The sequence below is a fragment of the Rattus rattus genome, chromosome 4 (genome assembly GCF_011064425.1).
Source record: "Rattus rattus isolate New Zealand chromosome 4, Rrattus_CSIRO_v1, whole genome shotgun sequence".
Taxonomy (NCBI): Eukaryota; Metazoa; Chordata; class Mammalia; order Rodentia; family Muridae; genus Rattus; species Rattus rattus.
This window is the reverse complement of record NC_046157.1, coordinates 81494688-81517222: the sequence shown is the minus strand read 5'-3', so window position 1 is coordinate 81517222 and position 22535 is coordinate 81494688. Positions and strand designations below refer to the sequence as shown.

General features: G+C 47.9%; 2 protein-coding genes across 8 annotated transcripts; one reads left to right on the top strand and one right to left on the bottom strand.

Annotated features, from left to right (window-relative positions):
* The first annotated feature begins 2 nt into the window (after nt 1–2).
* On the top strand, nt 3–7518 carry Oard1 (O-acyl-ADP-ribose deacylase 1). 7 transcript variants are annotated; one of them, XM_032900551.1, is made up of 7 exons: nt 43–419; nt 893–972; nt 1332–1476; nt 3733–3791; nt 4735–4847; nt 6145–6251; nt 7479–7518. In XM_032900551.1, the coding sequence occupies exons 2-6, from the start codon at nt 934–936 to the stop codon at nt 6245–6247; spliced, it is 459 nt and encodes a 152-aa protein (XP_032756442.1). In that variant the 5' UTR covers nt 43–419; nt 893–933; the 3' UTR covers nt 6248–6251; nt 7479–7518. The 7 variants fall into 7 exon arrangements, with proteins under 7 accessions (XP_032756436.1, XP_032756442.1, XP_032756440.1 ...); XM_032900549.1 differs by lacking the exon at nt 7479–7518 and adding an exon at nt 420–692 and having other exon boundaries at nt 45–286; nt 6145–6705; XM_032900548.1 differs by lacking the exon at nt 7479–7518 and adding an exon at nt 420–700 and having other exon boundaries at nt 45–286; nt 896–972; nt 6145–6705.
* Nucleotides 7519–8674: 1156 nt separating this feature from the next.
* Apobec2 (apolipoprotein B mRNA editing enzyme catalytic subunit 2) lies at nt 8675–22213 on the bottom strand. Its single transcript, XM_032900553.1, has 3 exons — nt 21985–22213; nt 12463–13026; nt 8675–9054 (listed from the first exon to the last, which is right to left on the bottom strand). The coding sequence occupies exons 1-2, from the start codon at nt 22113–22115 to the stop codon at nt 12483–12485; spliced, it is 675 nt and encodes a 224-aa protein (XP_032756444.1). The 5' UTR covers nt 22116–22213; the 3' UTR covers nt 8675–9054; nt 12463–12482.
* Nucleotides 22214–22535: the final 322 nt, after the last annotated feature.

Here is a 22535-nt window from a genome sequence, read left to right as displayed (position 1 = left end):
TTATATACTACGCAGGCGCTAACACGCCTCCACCTTTTTTTTTTTTTTTTTAACTGTCCACCTATATCTAAGCGTCCACTGGGATCCACCCCCTAGGGCCAAATGCGCAAGCGCTCTTCCTCTCTAGTAGGGGTCGGTATTTCGGTACGCATGCCTGAGCGGCAGCGGGAACCTACGGAATTTACCGCCGGAAATTCTGAAGCCTTTACTACAGAGAGCGGGCACGGCTACCTAGCTAGAGAGGCTCACTTCCGCCCCGTTACGGGATGGGGGCGGCCATCTTAGAGTGCGTACAATCAAAGGCTTTGGCGGGATTTGTTCTGTGTCGGGGCGCTTCTGTTGCTTCCCATCTTCGAGGGTTTCATCTCGAACCCTTCCCTGCGTGGAGGAGGGCCTGCTGACGGCCGATTCCTTTGCAGGTGAAGAATGACCCCAGCACCCACTGTTCTACGGATCCCAGGACTTCCCTCCTTAGAGTAGGAGGAGAGAATGAGAAGTCATTTCACACTTTCCTTCCTGCACCTCCAAGACAGTTGGTGATCGTCCCCTGAGAAGCTGTTCCTCCACCTGAGTTCGATTCACTCTGATTGCCGCTCAATGCGCCTGTGGTCAAGTCTTTCCCATTCTAAGCCATATTCTCTGGGAAAATACTGGACTGTCCTAAACCTACCCTGCTAGGAGAAGGCTTGAAAGTAAGGAGGTGTGTCTTGGGACCGCCTTTTCTTCCGCTCCTGGAAAGCTGTTTTGTGTTGCCTCTTAGAGATTGAGTGAACTCACATTCAGAGATAATACGCTAAGGAGGTGGGGAAAACTAAATGGGTTGTCAGGGTGATCTGAACACGCTATGTTCAGGCTGCCTGCACCGTTTTTACTTTCTTTTCCTTTTCATTAGCAGAAGAAACTCTTAAATTCTGGAAATAGCGACTCAGTATCATGGCCAGCCGCATTAATGAAGATCCAGAAGGAAGTCGAGTGCGTAACAGCTATTAAATTTATCGGTGAAGTGAAATTCAGAGTAATTGAGGTCAAAAGCATAAACACTTTTTAATTAAACCAATAATTGGATTCTCGCCCCTCCCTGTTTGTTTCTCTCAAGCTGATTTACTGGGGAAAGGCTAATACAATCCTAGGCAGATAACAATCATCCCTCACTTCCCTTTTACAGATACTTTAAAATTTAGTGCTTAATTCTTTAAGATGGGAAGGGATGTTTTTAATTCAGAGTGTCAGAGAAGCAGGTTTGGGGCAGTGGGGGTGGGGCTCTGTTGAAGATCTGAAAGGAGAAACAGTTTTCTGGTTTTAACCCTTTTCTTTTCCTTTGCACATTTTAGATCACTTATGTGAAAGGAGATCTTTTCGCATGCCCCAAAACAGACTCTCTAGCCCATTGTATCAGTGAGGATTGTCGAATGGGTGCTGGAATAGCTGTTCTCTTCAAGAAGAGATTTGGAGGGGTGCAGGAACTGTTAAGTCAACGTGAGTTCTGAGAGCATCGTAGCCTGTTTCATGGTGGCTGAAGCCTGGTGTGGTCTTCCATTAGACTCCGTGTACATGTACAAAGAGATTTCTGGTGACTGCTTTTAACTGTTAAGGGGTTATTGTTGCTGTTGTGCAGCTGCTGCTGCTAGAGGGTTTTTTTTGTTTTTTTTTAACTTCCTCAAGATTGGCATCTGATGTGATTTTTACCACACTAATCAGAGTTGTCAAAGTTTCCGGTCTCTTCCCCCTTTTTGTGTCTGAGTTTGCAGTATGCAGATACATGCATGTAAGGAGGCCTGGGGTTGGCACCATCTGTCTTTGTTTGCTCTCCACCTTTTTCTTTTGAATCTCTTAATAACATAGAGTTTGTCCATTTAGCCCCATTGGGTTAGTGCCGGGCATCCTGGATGTGTTTTTCCAGTTTGGGCTCTACAGTGTGTACCTGATACCTAGGTTTTATGTGGGTGCTAGGAGTCACCCCAAGATTCTCATGTTTGTGCAGTATGCACTTTACTGATTAACTCATTGCCCCAAAGTTTTCCTTCCAAAGTATTTCACTTCTCTCAAACTTTGGTTAACTGAAGGCCTTATCAAGTTCCATGTGCTTTGGAGGTCGGGGTCCTGTCCTAAATATTATTCTGTTCTTCCTTAGAAGTAGAGTCTCATTGTGGAGCCTAGGCTGGCCTGGCACTTGGCGTGAAACATAAGTTTGTCTTGAACTCTTAGCAGTCCTGCTGGCTCAGGCTCCTGAAAATGCACATTACAGGCATGAGCCACGACAGCAGGCCTTCTCAACTTAATTCTTCACAGTGTGATTTGGGCCAGAAATGGTTGCAAGACACCCCGATCCCAGCGATTGAGATATAGAGAGGGATGGATCACAGTGAGTTCAAGACAAACCTGTGTATTAGAGTAAGTACATCTGGAGCTTCTGAAATAATCTTGGACTATAGTTCAGCCCTGCCCTCTGCAGAAGAGCTAGTTCTCCAGACTTCTAAGACACTGTACCATTTTGTACAAAGCTGGGACAAAAGCTTACTGCCTTTGGTTACAGTTATTTAAAATGATGACATTAGTCAGATGGCGGTGGTACATGCCTTTAATGCCAACACTTAGGAGACTGAGGAAGATGTATCTCTGTTAGTTCAAGTCCAGCCTGGTTTACAGAGTGCACTCTAGACCAGCTGGGACTGTTAACACAGAGAAATCCTGTCTTGGGGAAACAAACAAGAACAACAACAACAGAAATGATGGCGCGGTTTCTGAATAGATAATGGAATAACTTAGGACCTTCAATGGTTCTCATAGCACTGTGTGATTGCATACACCTCTAATCCTCGTAGTCACGAGGCAGAAGCAGGCAGATCTCTGTAAGTTCAAGGTCAGCCTGGTCTACAGAGCAAGCTCTAGGACAGCCAGGGCTGCATAAAGAAGTAGGGAGTGGGGTGCAAAGGAGAAGTGTTCTTATAATGTCTAATACAACACTGAAAGGTGGTTGTTGGGATAGGGGTGTGATTCAGTCCTGTAAAGTGCTCACTGAACAAGCATGAAGGTGGACGTTTCATCCTCAGAACCCATCTTTTATTTTTGTAAAGCTAGGCACAAATATGTTTGTTCCCAATCCTGGGGAGATGGAGGTAGGTGGATCTCTGTGGCTCACTGGCCAGTATAGCTGATTCAGGGAGCTCCAGTCTCATCGACAGAGCCTGGCTCAGAAAAACACAAGAAGAAAAAGAGAGAAAAACAAAATATTAGATGGGGTGGGGATGTTGGAAAGATGGCTCAGTGGCTAATAGCAGGTACTGCTTTTGAAGAAGACCCTAATTTGATTGCATCCACGTGGGGTATCACAATTGCCTGTAACTCTGGTCCCAGGGGATCTGAGATCTCTGGCTTCCACAGGCACCTGTACTTGTGCACATACGCATACATGAACATAATTTAAAAATAATAAAAGTAAATACTTTGAATAATTAGATGGAAAGTATTTGAGAAAGCACTCAATATTGACCTCTTGTCTCGTGCCCACCTGTACATGTGTGGATGTGCACCCCCCACCCACACACACATATACAAGATCTCGTGAATAACAACTTTTGAATAGCGGTCCATTCTAAGACAATTTTAAGACATAAGTGGGCAAATCACAGGAATTGGGGTAAATATGGTCAGGTCTGTAAAAACTGTTTTATCATAAGTGTGGAAATAGACCTTCTTTTTCCTTTTTACTATTAAATAACTGTTTGCTTTTAGAAAAGAAGTCTGGAGAAGTGGCTGTTCTGAAGAGAGATGGGCGATATATATATTACTTGGTAAGATGGGGCCGAATCGTCATACCGTGTAGATTGGCAAGTAGATGACTTCTCGGCATTGGCCTTGACACTCCATCCTAGACAGCAAAGGATGCCAAAGAGCTCCCGTTTCACTTAGCTCCGCTCCAGAGGTGCTGGCTGCTTGGAGCACTGTGGCAGGTGTACCAGGCTGCCCCAGTTCCATGGCGAGACAACTTTGCTGTCCTCTATGGGCCTGTGGTCTAAGAGTGGCAGACCTAGGGCGATCCACTGTTATTTCTTAGTCATAGTGAGAGGAAACCATATCTCAAGAGAGATTTCCCTTAGGACCTTTAATCTTCTCTGTTAAGAGCCACTAAATGTTCTGTCCTCTCCTGCCTGCTTTGGGGAATATAGGATTCTTTATCTTTTACCCTATCTTGGTCCTAAAAGAGGTTCCCTTCCTTACAGTTGGGGGCGGGGTGGGGGTGATTTAGAGCCAACCCACAAGCCTTTACTTAAGGATAGCAAACACTTGGGAGACACACTAACCTGCCACGTGGGGTCTTAAAAGCCAAGACTGCTTTTCAGTTAGAAGAACTGTCTCTTGCTGCTGCTGCTGTAGAAAAACAAAAAGCCAAGGAGCATGATTTCTAAATGAACAGGCTTTGAAGGGGGCTGCTCAGGCAGTATGAGGGCTTGGCACAGTGTGCCCCTTCACTGGGGATCTTAAGCATGGCGGTGGGTTTGGCTTTCCTATGCCGATGTCTTCCTTGTTACTCGCAGAGTGTTTCTCAGTCACTGATGGGTTTTCTCTGGCTGGAGGATGTTGCCATCCCTGCTTTAGAGAGTTGAGTGAATTAATCTATAAAGCCGTGTTTACTCTTAGAATTTTCTGGATGTAGAGGAATCTGATCACTGCTGCTTTGTGGACTGCTGTACTGGGAGGTGGAGCTAATGAGAATTCGAATCCTTTTGTGTTCAGATTACAAAGAAACGGGCTTCACACAAGCCAACGTATGAGAATCTACGGAAGAGTTTAGAGGCCATGAAGTCCCATTGTTTGAAGAATGGCGTCACTGACCTCTCCATGCCCAGGCAAGGGAATCCTGAATTGATTGGTGAAATTCAATCTCTAACTTCCAGGCCACCTAGAGTGTAGGTGTAAACAGGTCCCTGTTTGTCAGAGCTCCCTACTAAGTGGCCATGCTGCCATAGCATAGCTGTCTTCTAGCTTGACTTGAATGAATCCGGTGAGTGATGGGAGGCCCGCCCGCCTCCTCTCCTCCATGGGGAGTGCCTGTGGTTGAATTCTTGACTCTGTGTGTGAAGCGCTGGCCTCTACTCCTAAAGCAGTGGAGTCTCAGGATGGAGACAGAGCAACTGCCTTCCCCTCGGGCTACTTCTGATCTCAAATTGTTGGTGCTAGTAAAGTTGTCAGTGACCTCTGCCTTTCATGCTACATGCCAGCTTGTGTTCCTGTGGGTAGCAGCCAGAGTGTCCTTGATGTCTCTCTGAGGACTTAAGTGACCCTTTGCTTCCTCTTGAGGACCTGGTCCATATCCCCTCTCCTTTTATTATTCTAGTAGTTTTCAGTCTTTTTATTTCTTAATGTGCATTAGTGTTTTGCCTGCATGTATGTCTGTGTGAGGATGTTGGACCACTGGAAGTGGAGTTACAGACAGCTGTGAGCTGCCATGTGGGTGCTGGGAATTAAACTCCTGGTCCTCTGGAAGAGCAGCCAAAGGCCCCTCTCTAGCCCATCACCCCTTCAGTGTACTCATGGCTTATATAACAGGAACTTGAAAGTCACTGTTCAGGAACTTTACTGTCCCGCTATCATATAAATTGGCAGTTTTAAGTGTCCCCTCTGTCCCTAAGGCTGCTGAGGATCAGTACAGTGTCAGATTCAGGGAAAGTGTCAGGTGGTAGAGTTGACAAGAGAGAGAGCTCACTCGGGCTGCAGCCAGCTCTGGACATTCCGTTTTGATTGTTTTCTAAGATCCTCCCCCTCTGTGTGCTCCTAACATTGTTATGTAAAGTGCGTTTTAAACACAGGTACACTCACCTACCTGCCACTCAAGTTACTTTTCCTTGAAAGAGGGGAGCTAGGCTAGTGGCCTCGATTCAAAGACTGAATAATTATTAGAAAGTGATTAGAAATAATTGGAAAACAGATATGAGGGCCGCCTAAGAGCTGTCCTGAGTGAATCGACTTGGAGCTCCTTCATCATGGCTTCCTATAGGCGTGAGCCGGGGTGACTGCTTTGGTCAGAGCTCAGAGGGAGAGGGAGGGAGCTGGTTCCTGAGTGCTTTCACCATAACCAGGGTTGTTGTTTTCACCCTTGATCTTAACCAAAACACCAGGGAAGATGGTGTTTTCTTTTGCTCTCAGGATTGGATGCGGTCTGGATCGTCTGCAGTGGGAAAATGTATCTGCAATTCTTGAAGAGGTGTTTGAGTCAACAGACATCAAGATTACCGTGTACACACTCTGAACAGATGAAGATCTTGGGTGAGCCCAAGGCCATCTACGAAGCTGGAGCCCCAAGCAGCTGTACCACCTCAGAATGGGCAGAGGACAGTGTGTGTGAGGGCGTCTCTGTCACAGGCCAGCTGTGGTTTTCTGTACTCCAAGATGATAGGGAGGGCACTGTACCCAGGCAGGAGGGTGAGGTTTGTCACTAGCCAGGAAAGCAGGTAGGGAAGCTTAGTTTTAGGGCCTGCTTTGCTTAGCCACTACTGCATTTGTTTGTCTGGCCACTGGGTGGCAGCGTTGGTTCTAATTCTCTTTCTTTTGAAGAGAAATTGTGGGAAGGGTAAACTTTCAAGATTCTTTGACATCTTTGTGTTTGTGCATTTGGTGTTAGTCATCAGAAATCATTACAGGAGAGGGTTATGGTCATGATGTCACAGTGTTTCAAGAGTGCAACAATAAACTTTTCCCTTGGGTTCACTGAGGTTTGCATGCGTGAACGTTTGTGTTCTGGATCTTGGGTACAGGCTAAACCTGGGACTTAATTTTGAAAAGCCAGGGTTCACTGGGAAGAGCAACAAGGTAAGGGGTAGGTATGGACAAGGACTGTGTCCGCCTGGTTACAAGGTGGGGTTAGAGTGCTTGGGGGCTCTTTACTGTCTGCTGTATAGTTGATGTGACTGGACATGCCTGGACTTAAGGAGGCCAGCAAAATAACACTAAAGACTCAGGGGCAAGGACGAGTGGTGTTTTCCCCTCCCTAAAGATTGTGACATGCAGCGAACTGGAATCTCAGGAGCACTACAGTAATTATTGTCCCTCTTCTGAAACCAAGGACAAGCACCATGTCTGTGGTGGGAAGATGAAGCCCATGGATTTAGTCACTGTTCTGTTATTAGAGTTATTGGGGCAGCTAGGAATCCTCCCTACCCCAGAGTGGCGGTACTGCACGTTAACACAGCCAGACTCTCCACAGTCTGTAGTCTAGTGTGAATGCTGGTTGGTCAGGAATGGGTGATTGTTCCAGTGTAAAATAACAAGTAAGTTAGAAGGGGCTGTGAGGACACCAGGACAGCGCTGGTGACATGATCTGGGTACGTGAGACATGTTCTTAGCAGATTGCAGCCTGCTGCCTGAGGCTGGGAGGTGGGGGATGGTGCAGACAAGTTCTACATGGTGGTGTGGGAGGAGGAGTCCATTACTGACTTAGGCCAAAGCTTTCATTAGAATCTTCTGTGTGTCTAAAATTGTAGGGGAAAGCCTGAATCCATGAAGCAGATGAGGACCATGATGGGCAGGCAGATCATGATATTCACTCTGGGAAATCTTTCCATTCCTTCTCCCGTGGATCGACTCTGCAGCCTTTCGTGTTAGATATTCCTCCACCACCTCTACTTCAGCTCCTATGGAAACATCTGAACACTTGGTCACATCAGTAGCTCTCTAGGCGCCTTTGCATTTAAGGGGATTATGGTTAATAGTTAATTTTTGTCAGGGAGCCTGATTGGCTGTCGGTGACATTCTGGACCTTGGCAGGGATGTGATTAAGTGCCTTTGGGTCAAATTCCAGTGACTTATCGAACATGAAACCTGAGGAAAGGATAAACCTGATAACTGGATAAACACCACCTCCTCAGAAACCCAGTTAGAGTCTGCCTGACAGACACCAAGCACCCTGACACACACGAGGTGTGCTTTCACTTCTGTGAGGACTCAGACAAACCCTTTGGGAAGTGACCCCTGCTCCCATCCTGTCATCGTTTCCAAGTGCTGCTTGTTGGAGTCTCACGGTGTGAACATTCAGCTGTTACTTTTCACCCCCACTTTAGGGAGAAGAAAGTTGCTTATTGCGTGGCTGCTGGGATGTGGATGTCATAAAATTCTATGAGCCTTGTGTCCCCCACCATATTCAAAGGACAGGAAAAGCCATCCTTTACAAACAATCCCAGGAGCGCATTGTTTCTTTTTTCTCAGTGTTCAGTAATGCTGGGGATGGACCGAGGGCCTTGCGTATTCCACCTTCTGGTCAACCCAGACGCTCTGCTGCCTCACACTTTTACTTTACCGTCAGTCAGCCTCCTGGTTGCCACGGGTATATCAGGCTGGCCAGCCCACATACCCCAGGGATTCTCGAGCCTTCGTCTTGTGCTAAGAGTACAGATTCGTGCTTCTACATCCTGCTTCATGTGAGTTCCGGGGATCTGGAGCCCGGTTCTCGTGCTTGCAGCAAGAGCTGTACACCCTAAGCCATTGCCATCTCTCCAGCCCTCAGGTCAGGACCATGGTGGGAAGTCAGCCTGGGAGAGCGTTCTTCACTGTCAAGACCTGGCTTTATCTTCCTAATGCCATGGCTTGGTTCTTAGCCTACACTATCCCTGCACCTCGGTATCCGCTCTCTGACCATGGGAGCTTCCCAATGTCCCACTTTCTTAAAAGAACAGGCCACAAAAAACGCTATTTCCTTTATTGATGTTGCTATTTTGTCTTTTAAAAAGCCAGCTCAATTCAAAACACTTTTCTAGATGTATTTTGAAGTCAAACCTTGACTGTGAATCTCTGTCTCAGGCAGCAACCCTGGAGAGGCAACAAGACCCTCCACCCCCAGGTACCTGCTGCCCACATCACACATGTTTTTCTTGTCTTCATTTTCCTTTCTTCCAAGAGCCATATTGGAAGGCATGGCTGAATGAATGATGGCCTGAGATGTGTTTTGAGTTCTCTGAGGGGAGGTAATGGTAGGTATCAGATGTCCAACTCCAAGTAGAATCAGGAAGCCAGGCATGTCCCGGATGCCATCCTGGTCATGGCTCTGAGTGGCAGCAGGCAGACCTTCATGGAAAACAGCATGTTACTGAGAGCCTTGCTAACTCCCGACAGCCAACCCTCAGAGATAACTAAAGCCTCTTTTGCTTTCCCTAAAAGACCCTGGATGTCCTCTCCGGGACCTCCTGTGCTTCCCGGCTGAGCTGGTGTCGGGGCTGTCTCCTTCACTGCTGTGGTGGTGTTAGCACAGCCCCAGAGATCTGTTTGGAGTCTGCTCTCTTAAGTTAAACACACAATACAAATGCTCTGCTGTAGCTTTGTGTGGTCCAGAACTTACAACACAGACCAGGCTAGCCTTGAACTCAGCTGTCTACCTCAGCTTCCCATGGGTTAGTCAGCCAGTCTTTCTTAAAGCAAAAGATAAAAATAAGAGATAGACAAATTGTATTTCTAAAGTGCTTGCTTTTTAGTGAACTTTAAGTAGGGCTGGCTGTTCTTAAGGGGCATTTGTAGACTGTCATGGCTTTTTTTTTTTGGATTGTATTTGACCTGCCCTCAGGAACTCAGAAGACCCACAGATATGCCAAAGGAAGTGTGCTGATGGGTTCAAGAATATTGTGCCCTGGGTTCAGTCCTTAGCTCCAAAAGAAAAACAAAAACAAAATGTTGTATCTGTATACCCAAGAAGGAGTTAAATTCTTTTTAACATTACACTTATATATGTGTATAGGGGGCGGCATGCAGGTTTGGAGGTTGAAGAATAACTTTGGGGATTAGTCCTCTCTTTCCACTATGTGGGTCCCATAGATGAAACTCAGGTCTTCAGGATTGGTGGTGAGCACCTTTACTAGGTGACCCGCTGGCCCAAAATATTCTATTTTAAAATAAGCTGACTTAGACACGTACTTCCCCCTCATACCGGATTATTTACTGAGTGTCAAAACTCCCAGTGATCCAAATTTAAAACTTTAATTATCATTGAAATTCACAATTTTAATTAAAGTAAAAAAGATCCCTGAAGACTTGCTAGTTTGGTAGCTGGCAGAAGTGGGCTGTAAAAGTCTTCAAAGGGGCTGGAGAGTTAGCTCAGTCGGTTAAGGAGCAAAGCTGGACGCCTGAGCTCCATTCCCGGGGCTCACATGGTGGAAGCACAGCCCCAGCTCTGGTAAGTTGTCCTCTGACCTCCATGTGTGCCTTGACATGTGCCCCTTCCACATAACATATAAATGTAATCTCATTAAACGTGTGGAATTTTTGTAGGGGAGGTGGTTTTGTTTTTGAGGTAGGGTATGTAGCCCAGGCTGGCCTATGAACTCTCTATTCTCTTCAACTCACCTCTTGGTGCTGGGAGCATGGGCATAGACAGCCATGCTCAGATTATTTTTATTCTTGTTGTCAGAGCTAGAAACTGAATCCAGTCGTATGCATGCTAGAAAAGCATTTCACAACCCTATCGCAAATCTTTGGGTTTTGTAAGCATTCTACTGCTGAACTACCCACAGCCCACACTCTTGGGTTTTTTGTTTAGTTTTGACTCTTATTTTTGAGACAAGGTCTCATTCCATAGCGTGGGTTAACCTGAGACTTAATATAACCCAAGATAGCCTCTAACCCATAATCCTCCTGCCTCTCTGCCTCTGGAGTGCCGGGATTATAGGCACACAGCACCGAATGCCTCTCCCCCTTGAAGACTGCAAAAGAAAACATGTCAGGGTTAAAATTAAGTCAGCGGTCACCGTTCTGGTGAGTCTTATGGTGGCTAGTGGTGCTTACACTAACAGAAGTCTTTGAGGAATTTTAAATTAAGTTCTGCATTTTCAGGGATCCACCATGAGTCTTTCTTTACTGCTGTCACGACCTGTGTTACTTCATGGTGTGAAGCATCTCTGCTCTGTCCCTTGGCTAAGGAGACTATTCTGAGAGTGTGTCCGCTTGGACAGGAAGATGCTCAGCCTGAGGATGCCTGGGCACCCCGTGGGCACGCCTAATAGCAAACACCTGCCAACACACAGGGCCGGAGCCTCAGCCTTCCAGAACGTGTCTGCAAAGCTGCATCTTCTCTTAAGGGTACTGGAAGCAAGAAACGTCAAACACAAATTGGATGATCTTCATGAGCGCATGCTGCGTCCATGTTTTATGAATACGGGAGTCGTTCCAAAATTAAACTCGGGTAGGAGTGCAGTGAGGAGCCTTCGCCAACAGCAGGGGATTTTGATCAGTAACACTCAGGCCTTGGAAAGGGGTTCAGTCACAGCAGTTCTGTGGGAGCAAACTAGATCAGACCAAATTCAAAAGATAGCGAAGGATCTTTTACCCTCTTTCCTGAGGATAATTGGCCTGTTTCTGTGAGAGTCTAATTTACCCTCAGCAAGAGGCCAAATTGGCCTTAATTGTGTCCTAATTATTTGCCTAAACAGCTCATCTTTATTTCCAGTTCTCCTATCACCTCTTGACATCTGTAGGAGCCGGCTTCTATGCTGTTTTAGTTACAAACACCTCTTAACCCTTTAGACACTCACCTCATGGAGTTTGACTCTCCATGAGTTAGTTCTCATGGTGATTCCTTTTGAGAAGAATGCCCTAGCCTTTATGCACCCACATAGCAATCACCGAGAGCCCTCAAAGAATAGCCCTCTGAAAGCAAGAGGGATCCGGTTCAAATGGAAAGTAGGATAAATACAGGGCTAGAGAGATGGCTCAGAGCTTTAGAGCTCTGGTTTCTCTTCCCAACAACCGGGTTTCATTCCCCGCACCGTGTGCCTCACAGCTGCCTGTAACTCCAGTTCCAGGAGGATCTAATGCCCTCCTCTGGCCTCCTTGGGTACAAGGCATGCACACGGTACACAAAAATACATACAAGCAAAACACCCACACATAATTTTAAAAATAAAAAATGGAAAAAAAAAATGAAAAGAGAAATTCGCCTCCCAAGAATGAAAACCCTGTGTTACAGAAGAACAGAGGTGGTTGGTGACTTTGGAATTAGGGATCTAGAAAGCATCCAACAGTAAGGGTCTTGGAATCTCTGGAGTTCCGGTGGTCCTAAGCCACCATGTGAGTGCAAGGAATCAACCTGGGCCCTTTGCAAGAATAACCAGTGTTCACAACCACTAAGCATCTCTCCAGCCCTTATTTTCTACTTTTGTGCGTCTGCATGTGGATCTGAGCAAGTGCATTCTAGTGTCTGGAATCCAGAAGTGTTAAGCACCCTGGGGCTGTGAGCCACTCAGTATGGGTGCTGGGAGCCAAACTTTAGAGCAGCCAATGCAATTAATGGAGAAACCATCTCTTCAACCCTAACACTTGGATTTAGGTAGGGGGATTCAGAAACAATGTTCTTGAATGTTTCTACAACCAATCCATTCAGAGGAATGCAGCCCATGAGACTCGCGTTTCTTCCTACCTGAGCTCAAACCTTTCTGCTCAAGTGAACAGTTAATAGAGAGACGGTGCCAGGGCACCAGGAAAACTCACGGAAGGCTGAGCTCTGTTGCCTACTTCAGGATGTCTGCCAACTTCTCCTCATAGTATAGGAAGTTCTCCTGAATGTCCTCCCAGGGCTCAAAGGCCTTGGATTCACCCTCTTCTTGCTCCACAAAATTCTGCCAGAGGTACTCGAAGTCCTGGGGTTTCATGATGCGAAGTTTGCAGCCCGCCTCCTTCAGCTTCTTCAGGGCGGCCTGGACCTCTGGCTCCTCCCACATGAAGAGCCGGCTCACCAGGATGAGCAGCCGCAGGTTCTTGGTCTTGCTGAGGGTTTTGAGAATTCGGTCGGCGCAGGCTGCACAGGGGCTGGAGGACACATACCAGGTGACATTGTACTTCAGGGCCGGGTCGAAAGCTGGCAGGATGGTGTTAAAGAAAGCCTCCTCAGCGTGGGCACCAGCGTGTTCATCCTCCAGGTAGCCCTGCGTCGCCTGTACTTGGCCTCCCTTGCTCTGTGCTTCGACCACATAGCAGAGAAAGGTCTTGTTCCGCCCGGAACTGTATTCCACATTCCGGAACTGAAACTTAAAGAAGTTGACAGGCAGCCGCACCCTGTAGGTCAAGGGGACAAGAAGGGGATGATGAGTCTTTGTTTCTAGGACCTAAAGCAGGCAGATCTCCAAGGCCCGTTTCATTCTTATTGAAAAATGAGCCGCGTCCATGCTAACACTGACTACACACACCGAGTGGATCCCAGAGGTTATGGGGGCTTGCTACTCTTCTAGAAGACTTGCGTTTACTTCCCAGCCCCCATGTTCAGCAACTCACAACTACCCGTAACACTAGTTCCAAGAGCTCTGACACACATTTCTGGCTTTCGAAGTCACCTGTACACATCAGTGACGCATACACATCAATATGAAAATATTCACCCCTCCAAAACAGTACGGTCTTTTTACATATCCCTGGCTGTCTTGGAACAAACTATATAGACAAGGTTGGCCTGGAACTCACAGAGATCTGCCTGCATTTACCTCTGAGTGCTGGGAGTAAAGGCATGAGCCACCATGCTTGGCTCAAAAGTAAATCTCTCACATAGAGCTCACTGGGAGGGACAGAGATAATCTGGATTTGAGTTTGTATTCTTATTACCCCACTAAGAAGTGACCCGATGTGTCTACCTTCGACCTAGTTTCCCTCCCTCATTTCTTTCTCTCAACAGGGTCCAGTTAGCCCAACCGGCCTGGGACTCCAGCTCATCTTGCCTCAGTCTTCCAAGTTCTGGGATAGCGGGTGAGTGCCACCCCTATCCCACCAGCACACTCCACAATGGGGCAGTGGGATGTGAAATTTCTCTCGATGGAACAAGACAAAGACTTTACAGAGTGTCTCACGCCTTCCTTTCTCATCGAAGCTCACATAGATTGCATTTTGGTCACGGAATGGCCTATATCATGTAATACAGTGTTCTCCTATTGGCTGCTTCTCATTTGAAAGGGGTTTCACATGATTATCTGTAAGAATTATCTGTACGACGAGTCTATGCAAGGGTATACCACTGGGTGATTAAGCTTGTGTCATTTCAGTCTGGAAAGACTTGGCCCTTGGCCTCCATGTGACTGTCATCTAGTGGCTAGAATCTAGTTAGACTGCCGAGATGTAAATAAACAGCCCAGAATGCTAGAACATTGCAAAAGTGGGCAGGAGAGAATCTCCGGAGTGTGAGGATTGGTTCGTCAATCTGACTAGATTAGAATCACCCGGGGATACACCTCTAGGCATGTCTGTGAGGAAGTTTCCGGGGCATTTACCTGAGAAGGGAAGAACTACCCTGAATTTTAGGAACCATGGCATGGGCTCAGGTCTCAGACTGATGGAAAGGGAGAGAGAGAGAGAGAGAGAGAGAGAGAGAGAGAGAGAGAGAGAGAGAGCGCTAAGCACCAGCGTTCCCTGATTCCAGCTTCCTGGCTGTGGAAGCCATGTGACCAACCACCTCACTTATGCCTTCCAGGCTCCAACGGGTTATATCTCCTCAGACTGTGAGCCCAAAGAAACTGTTCTTCCATTGTGTTTGGTTACAGCAACAAGGGCAAGCTTTAAACAAAGTGTGGAGGCTCTTGAAAGTTGCACCTTGATTCGTGAGGCCGTACAAAATGTCTCCCAGTTCCTCAAGAAAAGTGCGCTGCAGGTGACCTCCAGGGAAGATCGCAGTGGTGCCACCTGGCTGATGCAGCATGACTGGGTATAGCCTGAGGTTGATCTCAAGAGCCCACTGAATGTCTTAGGACAGTGGACTTGGTAAGTAGAAGGTTTAAGGGGAGAGTTATATCAGGCAATAAATGGAGTGGGAGTAGCCGGGCATTTTAAAGACCAGCATGCCATTAATGAACGGAGAGGCATAGGAGTTGATGATCACATTCTTTTAAAATTATATTTACTTACTTATCCACAGGGAGGAGGCACCGTGCCAGTCATGTGTGTGGAAATCAGAGGACAAAAAGAAGTTGAGGCCGGGGTGGGGTGGGGGTGGGGGTGGGGTGGAGCTTGGGTAATGAGGACTGACAGCCAAGCCAGCCTCTTTACCTGCTGAGGTAGCTTTTCGACCCTCAAAGATTATTCTTATTTTCCTCGTTCGTGAGTGTTTTCCTACAATTTAGACCTGTATAGGTTGGGGGGGGGTGAAAATGAGATTTTTTTTTCCAAGTCAGGATTGGAAAGGTGTTGATTTAATTATTAATTAATAAATCCCGGTGACAATGTCGCTGCCCGCCTCAATTTTTTTTTTTTTTTTTTTTGGTTTTTTTTTTTTTTTTTTTTCGGAGCTTTATGTTCTCAAATGAAAGAGACACACATACACAACCTTTGTATTTTAATACGCCCTATGCAGCGCAATAGCTGGGAGACTGCCTAGCCTCCATAGCTCCATCTACCTCCATGGATAATTCTGAATTACTACTTACTAACTTCTGTGTTCCAGTTTGGCTACTCCGGACCCATTTGTATAGCTCTCTGGGCTCTGCATTCTTGGCCCAGAGCCCAGGGCGCTCTCCTTGCTTCTCTACTCCTATTGGCTGCTGGTATCTTTATTACCAATCAGAACCAACTGGGGGCGGGTTCCCAGAAGGTTCGTGCAGACTCTCTTGTGCAAACAGTTTGGGGACAACATTATTAGCATTTGTAAAACAAAGGAGAAATTCCTGCCAAAGGTCTTGCTTTCCTTGCTACTTGGTCACTAGGCAGGGGCGTGGCTCCCTGAGAGTGCTTGCCAGGCATGCAAGGTCCCCAGTGCTGCAGAATAAACGTGCAATCAACGTGCGGACACCTGCTGCAGAGCGTGGCCCGGGACACCACTAACTCACTCATTGCCTGTCTCTTTGCTTCTTCTCTCTCCCCATGAGGGTCAGCATACTCCAGGGCTGCAGGGGAGGCCCCCAGTGTCCCAAACCTTGGCCTCTTAAAGAGAAGCAGCCGATTGTTAGAGCACAGGAAGTCCTCCCCCCACCCCACGGACCTCCCCACACACACCGGGGGATTTAACTTCCCCTCGCTAAATGTTCTCCACTCCCGTTCCCACGCACCCTGCTGTCAAGGTAAAGTTCCCAATATGAAGATGGATCTGTCTGAGGACCTAGCCCCAGGATTCCCTCAGGGCTATATTTAGCTCTCTAAGCCCCTCCATCCCAGGCTGAGTTTATTATTTACTTCACATTGCATCAGGACCAAATCGCCCGATGTCTTTCCTCATTTGAACCGGAAGAAGACTCCCAGGTAGTTCCACTTCCCCACAAGGCCACCCTCCAGCTCTGTCGTCATTCCCCTCACTTCCTGAGATTTCTTTTCCCAGGGACACAGAGCTGGTATCTATCTATCTATCTATCTATCTATCTATCTATCTATCTATCTATCTATCTATCTATCTGCCCAAACTTTTTTTTTGGGGGGGGGGCGTTTAAAGATTTTCACAAGATTCCTTTCCTCCCTTCTCAAGACCAACCCGGAGCCTCCCCTGTGCAGAATCCTGGGAGAAGGAGGTGTTGGTAGTTCTAAGTCTACTTTACGGGCCTGGGACTTTCACAGTGGTTGCTCCATGTGGTACTTTGGGCTTTTTTTCCCCCTCCTGGTGCTCTTTCCCTTCCCCCGACGTCCAAAGCATTGCTCCAACTTTGCTCACTGTAGCCTCATTAAAAGCAAGAATTTGGCTCAGCCGACAGTGGCAAGCTAGCTCAATGGATGAGAACTGAGTATGGCTTGAAGCCCCTCCCTCATAAACTCTGACATTTGCCCCCTCCTCTTCTTCCCTGAGCATGAAGAGAGGACCCAGAAATCCTAAACCCATGGGAGAGGAAGAAAGGTCACCTCACTATAAATATCCATTTCTGACCCAGTTCTGCCAGCAGCCCAGGGCCTGTCCTGCCCCTCACAGGGCCTCTGCTCTAGCTGCTTAAGGGAGGGCCTGCGGCCTACACGTTCCTTTGGCTTGGCTAAAGCCTGAGCTTGCTTGGCTCCTTCCACTCCTCACTAAGGCTTTCTGGTGAGGAGCATAAAGGTCAAATGAGGTTCTTCGGGTTTCCTGTGAACTACCTCAGTCAAGAAAGGGCTGGCTGAGATTTGACATCGATGCAGGGAGCTGGGTAAAAGGAGTATCTCAGGCCACTGGGGAAACACAGGATAAACCAAGACTTCTTCGCTCCTTAGGGGGAGAGAGGAAGCCGAGGCGTCTAGTTTCTCCACTGCAAACCTTTCTTCTAATAACATAGTGCGGCTAAACATTGCTCTCGACCTCAGGGGATTTCCCTGCTAAAGAGGCAGTGGGCATTGCCTTCTGTGTAATTGTGCACGTGTGCACATGTGTGTTGGGAGGGTAGGCTAGAGTGACAATTGGCCAGAAGTCTTGTTTCTCTGTATTTAGTCACTCATTCGGGTGTAGACCTGGGGTATGGTTCCAGTCCTCTCTTTTAGGAACTGGGCATTGAGTGGAACAAATAGGGAAAATCAGAACCTAATATCTAGCTGAATGAGGGGGACCTGATATGGGCATATGTAGTATGCTTTTTCTAAGGTGTAAACTTTAAAACATTTGCGTTTCCTAAACACAGATATGCAGTGAGAGGGAGCAGCACAGGAATCCCTAGAATCTAGCTGGTCAGAGGTGAGTTCTTTTGCTACAAAGTAACCCTGAAGTGGAAAGTCCAGATCCTTCAGGAGGGAAGACCCGATACTGACATGTTCAGGTTCCCCTCACATCTGTGTTAGCGGTAGATCCGGTGCTCTCATGGACCACCTTTCCAGACCCGCTCACTATGGGATGCCACTCAGGGAGAGGAGGGTAGAGCAAAGCGGACGATTCTAGAACAGGCGAGGATGCCAGATTCGCAGGGCTGCATGAAGCTCTCTGCCCAAGGCAAACAGGAAGTCTGTGTCTTCTCTATGGGAGACTCTCATTCCACAGTGTTGACCTCCCTGAAGGCCAGGGTGGCAGTCGGTGCACTGTTTCCTGGTTCTCGTAGTGCACTCCCCAGCATGCTCCAGAGACCAGGGTGAGACAATGTGGCCTTATGAATAGGGCATGAGTGTTAGAGCGGTGAGTGTTAGAGCGGACGCCTTTAACCCAGCACTTGGGGGTGGTGGGGAGGGCAGAGGTGGGTGGATCTCGGTGAACTGGAAGGCGGCCCGGTCTACTTAATTAGTTCCAGGACAGCCAGAGCTACACAATGAGAGCCCGTCTCAAAAAAGCCTAAAGTGTTTGCTGTGCAAGAGTCAGGACCCAACTTTGAATTCTCAGAACCTAAGTAAAAAGTTAGACGTGGTAGGGCCCTTGCCTGTAACCCAGGCATTCCTAAGGGAATATAGAAAGTAGAAACAGAAGCCACCCCGGCAGCTCATGGGCCAGCAAATGGACACTGTGGAAAAGGCACGAGGCCCTGCCTCAAAGAGGTGAAGGTGGGGATAGACCCTCAAGGGAGTTCTCCGACCTCCACATGTGTACCTCATGGTATGCATGCTCCCACGCTCACACAAATGGGTGCACACAGCTTGCACGCACACACAACTGGTGTTGAAGGCTCACTGCATAGACGTGAGTGAGCAAACCACTTACATGCATACAGTAAAATAAGCAAGCGTAGAAGAATATGGTGTGGTGGAAAGAAAACTCACTCTGCCATGTATCCCCAGTCTACCCCTGTGACAGCAGCTGTGCCGTCTACAGACACATACATGATGCCACACTTACAAGGATGGTGCTAGGTCAAGCCAGGGTCAGCCATGGCAGAGATGGAAAGATGGGGATCATGTTGTCCCTCAGCATCCCAGTGCTTGCTGCAAGGGCATGCCTGGGAAATTCAGTCTGTGCCGAGAACCGCACGTCTCTCTGTATTCTGCTCTTCTCTGTGTAAGAATCCCTCTCTCCATTTCGTCTCCTGTCACAGTGGCTTGCGAGAGCCTAACACACGGAAGTGCTCATTCATTAGGTCCATTCATTGGCCCTGCAAATATTTATTGAGTACCAGTTGAGAGCTAGGGATAGAGTGATGAGTGAGAGCCCTTGCTCTCATGTAGGAGAGCTATTCTGACGGAAGCAAGCAATACATGGGTGGCAAATATTTGTGAATATAAAGATCCTCTTTATGATTTGCTTGGGGGTAGTGGTTGCTTTGCGGTCATAAAGTCCTGGGGTTTGTGCCCTATGACTCTGGCTAACCTTGAGTAAAGTTCTGTCCCTCCGAGGTTTAGTTCTATATGCAAATGACTGAGTAATTCAACCTCTGGGACTTGGAACAATAGTAGACACTTAATAAGTCTCTGCTACTATTGATGGATGACATCTTCTCTAAGCCTCAAGTTGAATCATTCAAAGGACCAAACCACAGAAAGAGAAACTTCTGGAACCAAGAGAAATGTACCCAGCTCTTCGTGGGAAGGAAAAAAATTTCCCTAAGTTGTAACATGATTTTTATATCACCACCACCACCACCACCATCATCAACACCATCATGTGTGTGTATGTTTGTTGCACATGCTGTGTGGCGTGGATACCAGTGTGTGCATGTCATGCCACCTGTTTGGAAGCCGGAGGACAATGTTCTCCCTTTGTGTGGGTTCTGGGAGTTGAACTCAGGTTGCCGGCTTGCACGACAAGCTCCTTTACTTTCTGAGCCATTTTGCAAGCCTAATATTTGCTGAAACCCTGCACTGTGGAGACCTCAGAGTATCGGTGGAAATCCCTGAACACAGTCCAGGGAAGAGGTGGGCAGAGTCTCCTCTCCAGATGCAAGGATCTGCCTTCAGCCCACACAGATAGTTTGAGACCCTTTCCAGAATCTTCCACTATCTTTCTTTATTCTTGTACTCGGGACTCTTTTCTGTCTGTCTGCCTGTCCATCCAAAGTACCCCATGTACACAGAACAACAACAGACAAATCTCTCTCCTTGTTCCTCTACAAACCCTCCTCACCCCAGACTGTTCCTGCCAAGCGACCCCTACTCTTCTATGAGTTTCAGCCCAAGTCTAAGGAGCATTTTAGACCCGTGGAGTCTAGACTAGGAAAGGAGCAGCTTCTCGGGCCCTGTAGGAAAGAGGAGAAGGAGAGACATCTTTACTGGCCCTGCAAAGACACAGCCACACCTCTGGGCTATTTTAAGTATCTGTTTATCCAGAGAGGCCCGAGAGACAGATCACCACAGCTGCTGTCTGTGTGCAAGAAACAGAGCTCCACCTCCATCCAGAAGTGCTCTCAGATCTCAGAATGGTACCCCTCTGTGCCCCTTTCTCTGAGCCTTGAGTCATAGGAAACCTCCAACTCTCATTTCCACGGGAGACCTGTGGGCAAGACACTTGGCTAGGAATCCTAAGACCAGTACTGCTTCCTGGTTCTCTGGTCTTAGATATATTGTTTAGTTTCCCTGAGTCTGCTTCTGTTCTGTTCTGTTCTGTTCTCTTCTCTTCCTCTTCTCTCTCTCTCTCTCTCTCTCTCTCTCTCTCTCTCTCTCTCTCTCTCTCTCTCTCTCTCTCTCTCATCATTACCTGAGGGTGAATAACCAAATTCTCTTGACCACATGTTGTGTTGTGAAGCCTTAGACAAATGTCAGTTGTTAGAGAACCTTCGGGCTCCCTTGCCCTGGGACCCCGATGTGTGTTCAATTCAAATAACAGTCTAATTGTGTTGTTGACCCACCTTGCCCTGTACCTGAGAGATCAAAAGCTGCATAGAGCGGAAGGTATGTGTGTAACCCAGGACAGCATGGTCCAGGACGCCGGGGTGTCAGTAAAAGGATCCTCCGCCATAGACGAGCCACTGGAATGGAGGGCCCTGCTGGCCCATTCGCCCTAGGCTTCCCCTGTGTCTATATTAGTCTGTGCCCAGCTGGTGCCTTAATCCTAGGATGAGAGCAAGCTTATCTGGGTGAGCAAGAGTGAATAGAAGTTCAATGGCTACTCACATCTCAGGAACCAAGCAACGTTTCCCCCTGGGCTCTCTTAGAAGTCAGAAAATATCTGAGCAGGAAGGGACATTAAGAATCAAGTCGGGTAGCGTCCTCATGTTAGAAATAGGAAAACGGAGGCCAGGCCTGGGGCAATACAGGTCAAACATGAAACAGCCAGTCCAAACTACTCCCCAGGGCTGCTTCTCCTCCTTCATGCCTTTGTTCCTCCTGAGACTCGGTGTGCCCTCACCCAGCCTTTGTGCATTGCTGTGAAGGGGAACCATAGTTCAGGGAGGAAACTTGCCCTCCCAGCCCCTTCTTACTCTGCCTTGGATTTAGCGGCATCTTCCTCTCTAGGAGTAGAGAGAGATAAAGAGGAAGACTACTTGTGTTCATTTCTGGAGATGGCACAATCTGGACGAGAGGGGACTGTAGACAAATTTGAGCCCAGTCGCTATAGGCTGTGCTTAAGCAGTCTCGGCGACGACTGTCTTGCTGGGGCCATCTTTAAATGTGCTGTTCTCTCCGGACTTGTTGGTTTGGGCTAAATGCACAGGCAGGTGATGCCCAATACCCAACAAGCCCGATTGCCACCAGGGCTCCTCCCTCTCCACAGCATCCATACCACCACTCTTCCAGAAACTTCTCTCGGCGGGGCTCCTATCCTGCCTTTGCACATGGTCAGAGATCACCATGAAGAAAATGTCGTGTACTTTCATGCTGTGGCTTCCGTTCCCGAGGCACTCCTCCTACATCCTTCTGATTAAGAGGTCCAAGTTGTCACCTCAAAAAGCCAGGAGTAGCTGGACCTGGTGGTACGCGCTTTTAATCTCAGCAATGAAGAGGCAGAGGCAGGAGGAGGATCTCCGTGAGTTCAAGGCCAGCCTGGTTTATATAGTGTGATCCAGGCCAGCCAGAGTTACATGGTTAAACACTGATTCAAATACATACATACATACATACATACATACATACATACATACATACATACAGGAGGCCTTTGCTGCCCTGAAGCCTCCTGCTAGCATACTGGACACAGAGCTCATAGCTGACCTTGGCCTCCACTACTCTTACCCTAACCTTCCACGGCCTGCTCAGACCCCACACTCTCCCAGGCAGGAGACCCAGCCCCCACTCAAGGCTTACCCAGTGACGATCTCGAAGGGCGGCAGATCGATCAGCTCCTTCAGCTTCTCAGGGTCTTCTAGGTTCTCCAAATCGTCTCCGTTCTGAGAGGCTGGTGCCGCGGCCTCAGCGGCCTCTTCCTTCTGAGCCATGGAGGAGCTGTGACTGAGAGACGTGGAGAGGTTGCCAAGCCAGCCAAGGGCCTGGAGGCAGAGTCCCAAGCAGCTGTCAGCAGCTAAGCCTGGCTGGGGATGACAGAAAGAGGACCAGGTTTGGTGCTCCCCACAACTCAGCTGCAGGTTTTATAAGCAGGGCCTCCCGCCCCGCCCCTGGAGCTGTCTCACTCATCTTTTTTTAATTGAATGACTGACGGGTGACAGGGTGGGGGAATGGAAACTCTGGCCATGTGTATTCCCCTATTTATCAGCAGGAAGACAGGAAGCTGGCAGGTGGGGAGGGCTGGGCCAACTCTTCTCCATCTCTTGATGGAACTTTAGGGGAGAAGGCCTCTCAGGATTTTAAACAGACCTGTGATGTAAGACGGACTTGTAGAGACCCCCCGCCATTCCTGT